Source organism: Balaenoptera borealis, assembly GCF_965194805.1.
Source record: "Balaenoptera borealis genome assembly, chromosome: 2".
Taxonomy (NCBI): Eukaryota; Metazoa; Chordata; class Mammalia; order Artiodactyla; family Balaenopteridae; genus Balaenoptera; species Balaenoptera borealis.
In genome coordinates this window covers 111,246,191-111,262,925 of record NC_138867.1, presented here as the reverse complement: position 1 = coordinate 111,262,925, position 16,735 = coordinate 111,246,191, and the positions used below count along the sequence as shown (strand labels likewise).

General features: G+C 50.8%; 1 protein-coding gene across 7 annotated transcripts in view; it reads left to right on the top strand.

Moving 5' to 3' along the window:
* ACSL6 (acyl-CoA synthetase long chain family member 6) overlaps window positions 1–16,735 on the top strand; it is a 64,545-nt gene that overhangs the window by 20,111 nt on the left and 27,699 nt on the right. For all 7 annotated transcript variants that reach the window (XM_082380782.1, XM_082380781.1, XM_082380785.1 and 4 more), the window contains 7 exons: window positions 1,957–2,071; window positions 2,766–2,830; window positions 3,104–3,205; window positions 3,708–3,807; window positions 4,393–4,571; window positions 5,594–5,626; window positions 6,975–7,026. In XM_082380782.1, coding sequence (XP_082236908.1) covers window positions 1,957–2,071; window positions 2,766–2,830; window positions 3,104–3,205; window positions 3,708–3,807; window positions 4,393–4,571; window positions 5,594–5,626; window positions 6,975–7,026 — 646 coding nt within the window. The remainder of the gene's footprint in view (window positions 1–1,956; window positions 2,072–2,765; window positions 2,831–3,103; window positions 3,206–3,707; window positions 3,808–4,392; window positions 4,572–5,593; window positions 5,627–6,974; window positions 7,027–16,735) is intronic.

Genomic DNA, 16,735 nt, shown 5'->3' with positions numbered 1-16,735 from the left:
CTCCTGCCCCATGTGTTTGCACTCCCTGTTGCCTCTGGTGAAACCGCCATTCCTTGTTCCTCATTCTTCCCAGTAAACCCTTTTGTTTTTTTTTTAATTTTTTTTCTATTTCTTTCTTTCTTTAATTAATTAATTTATTTTAGCTGTGTTGGGTCTTTGTTGCTGCGCGCGGGCTTTCTCTAGTTGTGGCGAGCGGGGGCCTCTCTTCGTTGCGGTGCGCGGGCTTCTCATTGCGGTGGCTGCTCTTGTTGCGGAGCACAGGCTCTAGGCGCGTGGGCTTCAGTAGTTGTGGCTTGCGGGCTCTAGAGTGCAGGCTCAGTAGTTGTGGCGCATGGGGCTTAGTTGCTCAGCGGCATGTGGGATCTTCCTGGCCCAGGGCTCGAACCCGTGTCCCCTGCATTGGCAGGCGGATTCTTAACCACTGCACCATCAGGGAAGCCCCCTCTTTGTATCCTTCAAAACCCAGCTCAGCGGCCACTCTCTGACATACCTGCCCACTGAGCCCCTTCTGTCCCTGACACACAGTCTCTTGCTGTCTCATTTCTGTCCCCCTGGGTGCTAACCAGGTCTGAGTGTATCTGTCCCCAGATTCCCACACAGGTCCTGCATGGGCCTGGTGCTCAGGAAGCACTGGCCAAACAGAACTTTCCACTGCAGAACAGCTGAGTGCTGCCTGTGGTTTTGAGTTTGGCTATTGGCTCTGTGGCTGTCACATTTTTCCTCAGACCTGATGTTCCAAGAGGTAGCGGACCATGGGCCAGCCCAGTGCAGCCCAAATAGTGCTCAGAGAAGAGGTGGAACCGTGATACTGGAGAGTTCTGGGTTTCGGGAGCCTGAGGAGGGGTGGCATGTGGAAGGGAAAGAGGCAGGAGAAGCCCAGCTCCTTTCCCCTGCCCCCAGCACAGATGGTGTTTGCTACAGTCCCACTCTGGATCCATACCACCGAGGGCCTGGGCATCTACTATGCCATTCCCTCCACTGCCTTCTAGGCCTCTTTTCCCAGCCAGTCCTCAAACTCATCTCACTGTTATGTGAATGATGGATGGCAGCCTTCTTAGCTAAAGACGGCTCCCAAATGATTCTTTTATTTATTTATTTATTTATTTATTTATTTATTTATTTATTTATTTATTTTTGGCTGTGTTGGGTCTTGCTGCGCAGCGCAGGCTTTCTCTAGTTGCGGCGAGCGGGGGCTACTCTTCATTGCGGTGAGCGGGCTTCTTATTGCGGTTGCTTCTCTTTGCAGAGAACAGGCTCTAGGCGTGCAGGCTTCAGTAGCTGTGGCATGCAGGCTCAGTAGTTGTGGCGCACAGGCTCAGTAGTTGGGGCTCACGGGCTGTAGAGCGCAGGCTCAGTAGTTGTGGCGCATGGGTTTGTTGCTCCACAGCATGTGGGATCTTCCTGGACCAGGGCACGAACCTGTGTCCCCTGCATAGGCAGGCGGATTCTTAACCACTGCACCACCAGGGAAGCCCCCAAATGATTCTTAACCTATGTGCATAGCAGCAACACCTTGGTAGGTTGGTCCTGATGCAAGGGGCAGCCTGACTCTAGCCAGTACTCCCCATTCTGCTGTATGAGTGAACCACGGGTGTGTATGAACAGTAACTGAAGATTCTGGGCATTTAGTGTATGCTGCCTGGTGTGTGGGTGCTGTGTGTGTGTATGTGTGTGGGAGACCAGTGTACTGGGCCCCTGGGCATGAGCCACCTGTGTTTGAGTGTGGATGCATACAGGTCCAGTGTGTACAAGCCACGTGTACATGAATGTGTGTAGAGTTTGTGTGTGTACAGCCCAGGTGTGTGTAGGCCATGTGTGTGAGTGCACACAGAGTGTGTCCCAGCTCCAACTATGTGGCCCGGGTGTGTATCCAAGCCAGGTGCATGCTGGTGCCCTCTCCTGATACCCCTGCCTGCCTGCATCAGCCAGCTTCTCTGGCCTGTGCTTGGCTCATAGGACAGTGGTGGGGCCCGGCGATCCGTGATAGGGGATGGCCCTCAACTGCTCACCCACTACTATGACGATGCCAGGACCATGTACGAGGTGTTCCGCCGCGGACTTAGCATCTCAGGTGAGAGGGGCCATGGGGGTGTGGAAGGGCTGTGGCAGGGGTTGAGCAGGTGCAAGGGTGTGGGTGAGCAAGCATGGTTCCAGGGGTATGGCAGGTGAGTCACGCCCAGGTCCAGAGGAGAGAAGCCATTCTTGGCCCTCCTGCCACCCAGTCAGACGAGTAGCTGCATTATGAGGCCAAAGGGCTGACCTCAGCTTTATTACAGCCCTGAGAACTGCTGACCTTAAGCTGTCTCTTTGCTCATATTCTATATCTCCTATTGGCAGCCCCTCGTGAGCCTTGAACTCGCAGGCTGCTAGCTGGCATGGTTCTGAACCTGAGCCTCCGAGATGTCTGGGTGACCCATGGCGTGGGGTGAAGGGAGTTGTCACAGAGAGGCAAACTGCCACCTCTGCCCAGTGGCCCCCAGGTCTCCATGTCCTCTTCGGGCTGCATCACACAGGTCATTGTGGAAACTAGCGCTGTGTCAGTTCCCATTCCTGGGCCTTCCTGATCTCCCTGGGGAGATGCCATGCTTGTGTACTTTAGGCCTTCTTGGACTTCAGCAGTTTAGACAGGCAGCTGGGGAGCAGTTCACTTGGCCCGTGGACCACCTCCCAGGATGGGATATTCATCCAGGTGTCTGATGGGCAGGTTCAGTGGCTCCCACACCCTGCCCTCCTCCCTGGCACAAGGCCTGCTTATCTCTGTGTAGGGAATGGACCCTGTCTTGGCTTCAGGAATCCCAAGCAGCCTTATCAGTGGCTGTCCTACCAGGAGGTGAGTAATAGAAGACAGGCCCCACCCTGTCTACCCACACAGACCTGGCACTTGGGGGGGGGGCTTGTGGGCATCCCGGAGGCTCTCAGAGGGTCATTTTTTTTCCTTGCCTGGACTGTCTGCCAAACTCCTGGCAGCAACCTCTCAGGACTTCCAGCATCACTGGGTAGGGAGTTGGGGAGCTCCCTCAGACCATAGAAATCCCACCTGGGGATCTCCCTTCCCTGCTGAAGAGTCCTTGCTTTCCCATTACTGCCCCATGTTTGTGTGCAGGTGGCCGACAGGGCTGAATTTCTAGGGTCTGGACTTCTCCAGCACAATTGTAAACCATGTACAGATCAGTTTATCGGCGTTTTTGCACAAAATCGACCAGAGGTGAGCACCTCCCTTAACTGGTTTTAGAGGCATCAGTGGAACACAAGCTTGGGTACCGTAGAACAGCCCTGCTCCCGCTGTCTGTAGGGCCTGGGACAAGAGGAAAACTGGAGATCCTTGGTCCATGCCATCCCCCACTCCCTTGGCTCTGTCCCTCATCAGGGGTGGACATTCCAGCCAATTTCCATCTACACCCTACCTAGCTGTCCAAACAGTGGCTCCCTGAGCCATGGGGGAAGAAGGACCTGGGGAAGAAGGCCATGCAAACCCCGGAGGTGGGCCTGGGGTTATTTGGAGCCCCGTAATTCCCTGGGGCAAACAGGTCTAGAAGAGCGTCGGGGGAGGAGGCTCAACGGGTCAGCTTTATGGATCCCTTGCCTTGTGCGGAGGGCTCTCGGCACAGGACCCCGATCAGGGAGCCCTGTGCCTAAGGCCTGAGGGCAGTGCAGCCCTGCTGTCTGCTCTGTGCTCCCCCTTCCCCCCAACCTGTGTGTCTCCACAGTGGATCATTGCGGAGCTTGCCTGCTACACATACTCTATGGTGGTGATCCCGCTCTATGACACCCTGGGCCCGGGGGCAATCCGCTACATCATTGACACAGGTGAGCCCAGCTGCCCCCTCCTGCCCCTGGCAGCCAGCCCCACCTCCTCCTCCCAGCCCTTTTCAGCTTATGCTGATTGTTTGACACTAATAGGTACTTTGCTTCCGCTCTCAGAGAACGCTGGGGGCTTCCACTTTGGCCCTTGAGTTGGCTTCCTGAGTCCAGCTGTCCCCAGTTGGACTTCACCCAAAGGCTCCTTCCACAGGGTAGGGCTGCCAAGAAGGAGCCTCTGTACCAGCCTCCACGTAGGCTGCCAACCCTCTGAGTTCACTTCAGCTTGAGGAAGATGCTGGGGGGTGGTGAATATCTCAAGCAGACCAGGGACGATGGGGGCTGAGCCTGAAGAAAAGGAATGCTTGGAATCTACCCCAGGAGATTCCCTGGTCTTCTGCCCTTGGCTCCATCCAGGCTCTGTGCACTTTCCTCTGGACACAATACATGTCCCACATGGCCTGTCGTACGTATTTATTTACACACAAGCTTATCATGTGGCACACGTAGCCCATGGTTCCACTGCCTGGCATGTGCTGCCCACGGTCACAGCCTGTGCCCGCACAGCCTGACTCTCCTTGGTGGTCCCTGCAGCCGACATCAGCACTGTGATTGTGGATAAACCTCAGAAAGCCGTGGTTCTGCTGGAGCATGTGGAGAGGAAGGAGACACCGGGGCTCAAGCTGATCATCCTCATGGAACCATTCGAGGAAGCTTTGAAAGACAGAGGGCAAGACTGCGGGGTGGTCATTAAGTCCATGCAGGCTGTGGAGGTGAGGGTCTGCTTCTGGGCTGTTTCCTGGCCACAGCTGGTTAGCCACTGAGCCCGAGCTGCCGGTTATCTGCCCGTCTTATGCCCTAGGATGTATGTCTTGGGCCATCAGGGTGTGTCAGGGTTCAAAGAGGGCAGGCTTCACAAGGGCTGGTGGTGGGTAGTGGGGTTGGTACCCACAGGCATCCTCTTCGAGATGGGCTCAGGTATTTGGCACAGTTAGTGACTCGGGCACCAACAGGTAGATGGTGGTGCCAGCCTGCCCCAGAGCTACCCCTACAGCCTCAGGAGCCTCCTCATTTCCAGCTAACAGCCAGCCTGTCTGAGCCTGAGGACTGTAGTAAACTTGAGGTCCAGAAGTCTTGGAGAGGTTCTTGCGGTTGTGTCCCAGACCCCCAGCAGCCAACAGAACCAATTTTCCTTTGCATGGCCTCCCCAGAGACATTAGGCTGGTGGCAGCTTATGGCCTGCTGGAGTGACCCAGGACATCCTCCGGGGCCTCAGGCCTTTTGCTCAGTAGCAGCTGACCCCCACTGTGCCTTCCTGGATCTAGGCCTGTGGGCCCTCCATTTCTCCTCCTGTCTCCCTGTCTGCTCTTAAATATACCCACAAAGCCATGGAGGGCCTGTGCCCCTCCATGGCTTTAGGGGCCACACCTAAGCTGGCAGCCCCCATCTGCCCCTCCAGCCCTGACCACTTAGTTGCCAGCCCGGGCCACCTGGCCACTGTGTCTTGAGCATGCGTCTAGACGTACCGTGGGCCCCTCAGGCTGTCTCCCCCTTGTGCATGTGCACAGTGCTTAGCCTCTTCCTAGGCCCCAGGCCGCTGTCTGTGACGTGTGGGTGGCCAAGGCCTGGATGCGTATCTGAGGAGAGACCGCTGAGGTGGTGTCTCTGCGCGGGCCACGTCTGGGCAGGGAGTCTGGGACTCTGGGCTTGGCGCGGGAACGAGGCACACTGTGCTGAGTTTATTTTGATTGATTAGAACTTTCGAGCATTTAAAAACAGTGTTTTCCTCTTCCAGGACTGTGGTCAGCGGAATCACCACGTTCCTGTGGTGAGCTCATCTGCCAGCAGGTTTTGACTGAGCACTGTGGTGTCCAGGGCACGTCCTCACAGACTCCCTCGCTGTGCACAAGGCTTGGTAGAGGGGCCAGAGTAGCAGCCCCGTGTTAATAAGCAACTCAGGAAGTGTCCCCTTGGGGCACCCAGGACGACCTGGAACGAGAGGCAGACATTTGGGAGGGAGAAAAAAGGGGCAGCCAACCCTGGACACCCTTGGGTCTCCAGTAACTTTTTCTTTGGGAGGTCTTATGTTTTCCCTTTCGATGTAGCAATCTCTCCAGAGGATGGGATGGACAGGAGCAGCAACAGACTCGGAAGTGGACCCCTTGTGGCGTCTGCTGCCTTTGTGCATCTTTGCTCTCTGAACTTTTCTGTGTGTCGTCCCCGAGTGATCCTCCCTGGGCTCGAGTCACCAGGGAGGGTCACAGCCCCTGGGAGGGCCTTGTAGGGGCTGTGAGCTTTCTAACCAGGCCTCTCGCCTCCAGCTCCCTCTGCAGCTCAGCTCTTCCCGCTCCCTTCACCAGCCTGTGAGCTTTCGCACACAGAGGCCTCAGCAGGTCAATCCCTGCTTACCAGGGCCCTTCACCATGAGGAGCCCCTGGTGTGTCCCCACCTCCACACACTGTGCCCCAGCCTTAGAGAGCTGCTCTCTGGCCCCGCAGCATGCCGTCTCTTGTGCCTCTGACAGTGCCCAGGCTGGTTCCTCTCCCAGAATGCCCACCGTCACTTCATCTGGAGAGATCTTGCTTGTCCTTCAGTCTCAACTCATGTCACATCCTCCGGGAAGCCATCCTCTGCATGCAAGTGGTCATGGTGGGCTCCTCCTGGTGACCCCAGGACTATGTGCACAGTGCCAGGGCAAGGGCCTGATGCAGAGCAATCTTAGTGACAGAGTGGGCAGCTCACTTCTTGGGTTACATTTTCTGTTCCCAAGCCTAAACCCAGACACTTGGGAGAAAGTGGGAAGGAAGGAGGAAGTGGGTCACATTCCCTAGAATGGTGAGATCTTTGATAGAGGCCTAGGTATGGCCACTGCAACCCAATCCCATTAGAATTTAGCTCAGACTCAAGTAGGCGAGGCAGCAGGAGCAGGTGTGAGGTTGGTGGGACAGATCGACGTCCATGTCCGGTTAGGTTTCCTTGGTTTTTCTTTCTCTTTCCTGGGGACTTGCCTGCTCACCTTTCCAATGACAGCATGCAGGGCCATGCACACATGCCGACACATGCCGGCACCCTCACGCAGTGCACACGTGGGGGTGTGCACAGAGGGGCTGGCTGGGGAGGGGCCCAGGCTGGGCACACTGGGTCTCTTTAACACACTCCTCTTCTCACCTCTGCAGCCCCCGAAACCCAGTGACCTCTCCATTGTGTGTTTCACAAGCGGCACGACAGGTAAGCAGAGGCTCCTAGCCCACCAGCCAGGGCCACCTGCTCCCTTCCCTGGCAGCTTTGGCAGGGTGACTGAGACATCTCCGGCGCCCTCTGTGGGATGGGCTGAGCCTTGTCCTGTGCCTGGCTCCAGACGCTGGGTCCTTCCTGCTGCTCCCAGTGGCCAACGCGAGGCAGCATGGGGCGGCTGGATGTGAATGGACGGTGTGGACTGGGGGTGTCTAGGGGCGGTGGGTGCTACAGACTTCCTGGAGCTGGGGCCAGAGGTGGGCTGGGCAGCTGGGTCATGTCATTACTCTGAGGAGGGGCTCTCGCTCCTCTGCTTTCCTGCCCCTGCCTGGACTTTGTGTCAGGGACTGGGGAGGGAGTGTGGGATTTGGTGTCTGAGAGCCTGGTTTTGAGTCCCACCTCCACCACTTGCTGGGGGGCCATGAGCCGGTCCCTTAACCTCCCTGCCACCACTGTCCCTAGTTTCTTTCTTTCTTTCTTTCTTTCTTTTTTTAATATTTATTTATTTGACTGTGCTGGATATTAGTTACAGCACACGAGGGATCTTTAGTTGCAGCATGAGGGATCTAGTTCCCTGACCAGGGATAGAACCCGGGCCCCCTGCATTGGGAGCACGGAGTCTTAACTGCTGGACCACCAGGGAAGTCCCTGTCCCCAATTTCTTACCTGGGTGGTTAAAGGTGCCAAGTTGGAGGTGGGAAAGTGTGTGAAAGGGCAGTGCAGATGATCTGGGGCAAGATCATCTGCACAGATGATCTATGCCGTGGGCAAGGCTGTCAGGGAGAGGAAATGACGCAGTCCATGCCCGGTGCTGACAGAGGAACACGTGCATCAGTGTCAGTGCGAACAGCCAAGGAAGGCTTCCTGGGGGAGGCAGAACGCACCTGAGGACCATGGTTACAGGCACAGTACTTTGCAGCCTGCAGTGGCCCGTTCACCCTATCACTGTGTCACTGGGGCCTCAGCACGACCTGTGAGGCAGGCGGGGTGGGGACTGTCCAAGGGGCACCAGCAGCAATTGGAGGCAGAGGGCTTGTGCCCTATTCTCCCATTTCACAGCCCAGTGCTCTCCCCACTGCTGCCTCTCCATCTCATCTTATGACTTGGGAAGTCACTTGCCCTTGGCCTGAAGGGGCAAGAAGGTTCCAGCCTCTTTTCCAGACCTAGGGCTGGACTACCTTGATGATAGCTCTCGATGGGCAGTGACCTGGGGCTCCCCACGCCTTCCACAGATGGAGCCTCCAAAGCGGTTGGCAGATCCTTGACCAGCCCCGCGGGCAGGATAATCCTTGTGGGTAGATCACAATAAACATGATGTTATTGAATCAAAGTGGGTTTTTGCCATTAACTCAAGTGGGTCTGAGAATTATTTCCACCTGACTGCTAAACCCTGTCAGAAGAGAAATAACACAGCCTTTGCTCTCCAGGAGCTGACATCCAGAGCCAGCCCAGGATTCAAAAATGCCCTTCAGGTTTATGTTGCTTTTTGTCAGGAGTTTCACAATGTGAAATTTTGGTGACATGTCCCTCCACCCTGGGTTTGGGGGCAGGTCACTACTGTGGCCTTTCGCTTTGGACCCTTGCTGTTCAAGAGTGCCCCCTGGGTTTTAACTGAGTCAGTTAGTCACAGCTGCTGCCCCTGTATCTGGAAAAGAACTTGATGATGCAGAAATGTGTTGTCGCCTAGCTGCAGAGGGCAGGCCTCATGTCCAGTGCTTTTTCAGACCATGGAGTCACAATTGGAAGCTGAGCCATCCTTCCCAGTCTCTATATGGTGGAAGCAGAATGTAGGGAGGCTAGAAAACAGGTTGTGATTTGGTGCCCACACCTCCCACTCCAGAGGTGTGGCTGGTGCCAGGGCAGAGCTGGGGGAGTGAGCAGGCCTCTTCCCTGATGTTACCCTGCCTGGCTACACGTGTGGATTTCCTTGGCATTAGCCTAAGCCTGTGCTGTGCCTCTGGTAGCCATCCTCTTGTCCAGCACATCACAGCTGTGGATACAGCTTCCCTTCCATGATAAGTGTCCTGGCCTCAGCTTCATCAAGAGCCACATCGTTCTTTCAATGAGGAAAGGTGGAAAATATGATCTGAATCTGACATTTGAATCATGATTCTGGTGGAATCATTCTGGGAAGATTTTTCTCTTGATGTGTGATGGAAACATCTGTGGAAATTCCCAGAATAAGCCAGTGCTTTGGAGCCACTAGTCAGGCCAAGAAGGCCCTGGAGGAGGTGAGAGCTTGGGGTTTGTCTGTACTCAGGGATGGCTAATGGGTGGATGCGTGGTTGGTTGTTCGTTTCAGAATAACCATCAGCTGGACTGAAATCGAACTGCCCTCTGCAAATAAAAGATAATTTGTGGGTATAACATAGCCCAGTTTGGGGACTTGGGCCCCATGAATGATAGTTCAGATGTATCTTTATGCGTTCATGTGCTACCCTCCCTTCCCAGAGAAGAAAATACAGTGGTCTTTTATTTTATTATTTATTTATTTATTTAATATATTTTTGGCTGCATTGGGTCTTAGTTGAGGCGTGTGGGATCTTTCGTTGTGGTGCGCAGTCTCCTCTTTAGTTGTGGCGTGTGGGTTTTCTCTTCTCTAGTTGTGGCGTGCAGGCTCCAGGGCACGTGGGCTCTGGAGTTTGCGGCACGGGGGCTCTAGTTGAGGCGCGCGAGCGAGCTCAGTAGTTGTGGCACGTGGGCTTAGTTGCCCCACGGCACGTGGGATTGAACCCACGTCCCCTGCATTGTAAGGCAGATTCTTTACCACTGGACCACCAGGGAAGTCCCTACAGTGGTCTTTTAAAACATATCCTTCTTAGTCTATGGGTTTTTAGCATTCTTTTTCTAATTTATGTAGATTCATTCATTCAGCTCATTTACTGAGCATCCGCTACGCGTCAGACCTAGTGTTGGAGGCTGAGGACACAGGGATGGACAAGACACGGCCCTGCCCTCATGAGCACACAGCTCATGTCATGAGGCAGTTCACTGCCTCGAGGGTCTGCATCCCAGGGTGCATGGAGTGCTAGGCCACCAAGAGGTCAGGACAGCGGGACAGAAAGGATTCCAAATCTAAGCAGAGTCTTGAAGGATTGGCAGCTGGAGGAGAGGAGGAGGAAGGGCATTCTCAGCAGAGGGAACAGCACGTGCAGAGGACCAGCAGCAAGAAAGAAAATGTTTCTTTGAGGGAGTCAACTGAGGAAAAGAGACCTCTGGTTGTAGGGCCTGGGAACCCTGACAGGAGAGGAATGATGGGGGTACGAGTTCCAAATAAAGGCTGAGCAGGAGCAGCCAGAGAGGCTAGAGGAGAATAGAACCTGTCAGCATTGTCGATGGCTAAGCTGGACCCATAGGATGCTGCCACAGAAACACCTGCTGGTGCTCCTGGGACAGGGGAGGTTGGAAGCAGAAACTGATTATGGTGGACTGAGGAGTGGATGGGAGGTAAGGATGTCAACTCAGCAAGTGTGGACAATTCTTTCAAGAAGCTTGGCTGTGTCGCCAAAAGGCATGCTGCATAATGTTCCCAGCAACGCAATTTGAAAAGTCAAAGTCTGGAAGCAGCTCAAATGCCCCTTCAGCAATAGAATGGTATATCTACAAATAGAAAATTATATAACTTAATGCTGAGCGAAAGAAAAAAGGCACAAAATATTGAACGATTTCTTTTATATAAAATTACAAAACACGATAAAGGATTCTCTGGTTTTAGAAGTCAGGACCATGGTTGCCTTCCAGGATATTGGTGTCCTGGAATGCTGATGATGTTCTGTTTCTTGCTCTGGGTACTAGTTGCCCAGGTAAGTTCACTTTGAAAAAAAATCTGTTGAGCTGTATACTTATTTGGGCACTTTTCCATATGTATGTTATACTGTAAGAGAGAGTTTATTTAAAAAAAAAAGATTAGCTGTGAAGGGATGACAGAGAGCAAGACTGGCCGCCGGTGGAGGCCGTGGGGTTGAGGGAGGGTGGGGATTTTGTTGTTTTCCTGGAAATACCTGAAAGTGTTTCTCATAGTTTGAGAGCGAGCCACTGATGGAGAAAGGGAGGTGAAGCTCAATGGAGCAAAGCCCGCAAAGCTTTGGTTTGGGTTGGGGGAGAGAGGAGGCTTCCAAGTACCATGAAGAGATGCCTACCTGGGAGAAGAAGGGAGGAAGAAAGGATTCTGGGAGGCCAGGAGGATGGGGGACCTCCTCTGTGGAGATGGAGTCAGGGTCCTGGCCTGAGGGTGAGAGGCCTCATGAATGGACCAGAGTCTCAGGGGGCGCTGTGTGACAGTTTCTGTGAGGAGCGCCTCTCCTGGGCTGGAGACTGTGAGCCTCAGGGGTCACATTGTGAGAGGAGTGGAAAAGGTGGGCAGCTGGATTGGCTTGGTGGGGTTATTAGAGTGGGGTGTTCCAGAGGAAGCCTGGGGGCTGAAGCACTCGGCAGGAGAGCGGCTGGGGTGAGGGACACGGGAGTCCAGCTTGGGAGGGAGGGATGAGAGGGAGGGGAGGGGAGGGAGGGTCAGGTGTCTGGAGTCATATGAAAGGGTCTCAGCATGAGGGAGCTGGCCGGGTCAGTTCTTAGTGGTGGCAGTGGGGCTGGGAGGCTGAGGAGGAGGTGGAGGCCACTGGAACCAGGGCATCTCTTCTGTTCCAGTTGAGGATGCCCAGGGAAGCCCAGTCATTTAGCTGAGTATGTAAATGCCCATCAGCCCTACAGCTGTGGCTGCTCAGGTGGGCTTTCTGGGAAAATGCTTACCGTGACCTATGCATTTTACACCATTCCGTTCAAGACTTGTGTGATCACATACATAAAACTACATCGTGGCACTCCTGCTATGCAACTTCAGGAGAATTTCTTAACGTCTCTCAAGCCTCAGTTTCCTTGGATATTAAATGAATACACCTAATACCTATAGCATAGGGTTGTTCCAAGAAATAGCTGAGCTGCCATGTATGAAATGCCTAGCACAGTGCCCACACTGGTGTTCAGTAATTGGCTGCTGTGATAGCTATTATTTGTATTCTTGCTAGTCCTCAAGTTTGATGTTTAAAAAAATGGTGGATATGGCATTGATGAAAGTAACACTCAATCCTAAAAAAGATTTGGGAACCCCTAGCAGGGACATGAACACTCTATCTGCATTATACAACTTCCAAAGCATTTCTGTCACTCGTGTCTTTTATAACCCACCTTTGTGTGAAAGCGGAAACAAGCAGCCAGGGAGCCCTCAGCCAGAGGACCCAACACTGCTCCCAGCCCCCCTCCCACCCACTCCTACAGGAGAGACCTTGAGCTCAGCTTCACCCCACATCTGCTCCTACTTGGAACCAACATCCATCCAGGGCAGATCTTCACCCAGTGAAATGCCCTCCTGCATATCAGCCATGGGTGCCCCACCCAGGAACACTGGCTGAAGCCAAAATGCTGTTTGCAGAATCTGAAACTAGGGGAGTTTTTTTCTTTCGGTAGCTGAAGAGAAAGTGAAGTGCAAGGATGGCGAGTTTACGAGTGCAAGTTGGGAAACGGACCATAGGTCTCATTCTGCTGAGACATCAGGGCCTGGCTAGCAGCACCTCTCACTGACGTTGCACCAGAATAGGAGAGAACCAGAGGACACGTCAGTTCTGCAACTTTGGTGGCACGTAGGTCTAGCTAGGAATGCTTAGTCTGTTCTTCCACATGAGCAGCTTGGAAAAATTACCATATCATGTTTAAAACAAATGCTACCAGAGGTATGTTCTTGTCCTGAATCAGAGAAGTAGGCAGAACCTTTCTGAAGGCTCATCTCTCACCTCTCAACTCGGACCTTGAAGTCTTCTCCCAGGATTTGTTGTCAACGTGCACCTCTCCTTTATCCTTTGGGACCACGTCTAGAGATGACTTGAGGAAATAATTTGAACATTTCTGGGAATATTTAAAAATTCTGTAACTCACTAGAAGTTTATAGAATTTCATTTATATCCACAAGAAAACATTTGTTTCTAAAAGGTGTAAGCTTTTCTTATCATGTTGGAGAGGAAAAGGGCTTGTCTAACTAAGCAGAATTGAATAACTACTACCATTGTGTGTGTTCTGGCCTGAACTGAGTGGAGGCTTTAGAAATTTTTCATCAATGAAGACAAGTTTCTCTAGAAATTCTCAAACCATCCCCCCTGAGATTATATTAGGTGTAAGTCGGCCAACCGAGCAGATCTAAAGCTGTATAGCACAGGACCATATTTTGTGACAGTTCTGATTTCATACTTAGTATTTTGGGGGTGTTCCTTAGAAAATTCCAGAATTTGGGAATCCATGGGTGAAAATTTCTGGGTGATACTCTCAGAATAGTTTGTGGGCCCAGGGACTCTGTGGGATTTGTACATAGGAGACAATTCAGGGATATTTCCTAACATGGGCCTGGGTTTTAGGAAAGATGCTGGGATGAAAGAAGGACAAGCAGTGAAATAAAGTGCATGGATCTTCTTTTCAAAAGGAGGATATTTTAATAGCTACGTATTAGAAAATATAATTTTTAAAATCCTGTAACTTTCTGTGTCCCCAGGATCGCCTCTGCGATTTGCAGTATGGGTGTAGGTGCCTGAGCACATGTTAAAACCCTGCCTACCACACACCTTGGTCAGACAGAGATGGTGCCATTACTGATGCTCCTTTCTGACAAATAGTTCACCAGTAGGTTGAGCATAAAGGCCTCATGGGGGATAATTATGAGAGCAACTTTATTTTTGTCTCCATCTTTTAAACTTATTCTTTTAAACTTGCTTGGTGGGGATAGCTCTTTGTCTGCCCCTGGATAAAACTTAGGTATCTCATGCCTTATCTCGTCCCTCTCAGGTGAGTCCCATGGGGATTGTAAGTCACAAACACAATCTTAATTCAGAATTCCAAGTGTTGGTCCAAAATATGAGTCTGTCCACTTCACTGAGACCTCCCTCCTCAGCCAGGGCTGGCTGCAGGCTTGGTGGGGAAGGCATGAGATCATGCCTTCCTCTCTTCCTGTCCGGTGTTCTCCTCCTCCTCCAGCTTGCTAATGAAGGTTTCTGCCCTCTCCCACCAGATGGAAGTAGGGAGGGAGAATGATTTTGGGCAGAAGTTTACAATTCAGTCTCCGTTTCATGGACACTTCGAGGAGTTCTTCTCCAGAGGCAGGCAGTGCCCTTCCTTTGGTTGTCTGCTCCCCACTTCACATCAGCTTCTGTCTCTGGTATACACTGTATCGCTCCCCCCTGATTTTGGGGGAAAACCAGCCTGCAGATAAGATTCCTTTTTTTTTTTTTTAACGTCTCTATTGGAGTATAACTGCTTTACAATGGTGTGTTAGTTTCTGCTTTATAACAAAGTGAATCAGTTATACATATGTTCCCATATCTCTTCCCTCGTGCATCTCCCTCCCTCCCACCCTCTCCCTATCCCACCCCTCTAGGTGGTCACAAAGCACCGAGCTGATCTCCCTGTGCTATGCGGCTGCTTCCCACTAGCTATCGGTTTTACATTTGGTAGTGTATATATGTCCATGCCACTTTCTCCCTTTGTCCCAGCTTACCCTTCTCACCCCCCGTGTCTTCAAGTCCATTCTCTAGTAGGTCTGCGTCTTTATTCCTGTGCTGCTGCTAGGTTCTTCATGACTTTTTTTTTTAGATTCCATATATATGTGTTAGCATACGGTATTTGTTTTTCTCTTTTGAACTTACTTCACTCTGTATGACAGACTCTAGGTCCATCCACCTCACTCCAAATAACTCAATTTCGTTTCTTTTTATGGCTGAGTAATATTCCATTGTATATATGTGCCACATCTTCTTTATCCATTCATCTGTTGATGGACACTTAGGTTGCTTCCATGTCCTGGTTATTGTAAATAGTGCTTCAGTGAACATTGTGGTTCATGACTCTTTTTGAATTATGATTTTCTCAGGGTATATGCCCAGTAGTGGGATTGCTGGGTCGTATGGTAGTGCTACTTTTAGTTTTTTAAGGAACCTCCATACTGTTCTCCATAGTGGCTGTATCAATTTACATTCCCACCAACAGTGCAGGAGGGTTCCCTTTTCTCCACACCCTCTCTAGCATTTACTGTTTGTAGATTTTTTGATGATGGCCATTCGGACTAGTGTGAGGTGATAGCTCATTGTAGTTTTGATTTGCATTTCTTTAATGATTAATGATGTTGAGCATTCTTTCATATGTTTGTTGGCATTCTGTATATCTTCTTTGGAAAAATGTCTGTTTAGGTCTTCTGCCCATTTTTGGATTGGGTTGTTTGTTTTTTTGATATTGAGCTGCGTGAGCTGCTTGTGAATTTTGGAGATTAATTCTTTGTCCGTTGCTTCATTTGCAAATATTTTCTCCCATTCTGAGGGTTGTCTTTTTGTCTTGTTTATGGTGTCCTTGCTGTGAAAAAGCTTTTAAGTTTCATTAGGTCCTATTTGTTTATTTATTTATATATTTATTTATTTATTTTTTTATGGCTGTGTTGGGTCTTTGTTTCTGTGCGAGGGCTTTCTCTAGTTGTGGCGAGCGGGGGCCACTCTTCATTGCGGTGCGCGGGCCTCTCACTATCGCGGCCTCTCTTGTTGCGGAGCACAGGCTCCAGATGCGCAGGCTCAGTAGTTGTGGCTCACGGGCCTAGTTGCTCTGCGGCATGTGGGATCTTCCCAGACCAGGGCTCGAACCCGTGTCCCCTGCATTGGCAGGCAGATTCTCAACCACTGCGCCACCAGGGAAGCCCCCATTTGTTTATTTTTGTTTTTATTTGCATTTCTCTAGGAGATGGGTCAAAAAGGATCTTGCTGTGATGTATGTCATAGAGTGTTCTGCCTATGTTTTCCTCTAAGAGTTTGATAGTGTCTGGCCTTACATTTAGGTCTTTAATCCATTTTGAGTTTATTTTTGTGTATGGTGTTAGGGAGTGTTCTAGTTTCATTCTTTTACATGTAGCTGTCCAGTTTTCCCAGCACCACTTATTGAAGAGGCTGTCTTTTCTCCACTGTATATTCTTGCCTCCTTTATCAAATATAAGGTGACCATATGTGTGTGGGTTTATCTCTGGGCTTTCTATCTTGTTCCATTGATCTATATTTCTGTTTTTGTGCCAGTACCATACTGTCTTGATTACTGTAGCTTTGTAGTATAGTCTGAAGTCTGGGAGCCTGATTCGTCCAGCTCTATTTTTCTTTCTCGAGATTGCTTTGGCTATTCAGGGTCTTTTGTGTTTCCATACAAATTGTGAAATTCTTTGTTCTAGTTCTGTGAAAAATGCTATTGGTAGTTTGATAGGGATTGCATTGAATCTGTAGATTGCTCTGGGTAGTAGAGTCATTTTCACAATGTTGATTCTTCCAATCCAAGAACATGGTATATCTCTCCATCTATTTGTATCATCTTTAATTTCTTTCCTCAGTGTCTTATAGTTTTCTGCATACAGGTCTTTTTTCTCCTGAGGTAGGTTTATTCCTAGGTATTTTATTCTTTTTGCTGCAATGGTAAATGGGAGTGTTCCTTAATTTCACTTTCAGATTTTTTGTCATTAGTGTATAGGCATGCAAGAGATTTCTGTACGTTAATTTTGTATCCTGCTACTTTACCACATTCATTGTTTAGCTCTAGTAGTTTTCTGGTAGCATCATGTATAGTATCATGTCATCTTCAAACAGTGACAGCTTTACTTCTTCTTTTCTGATTTGGATTCCTTTTATTTCTTTTTCTTCTCTGTCTG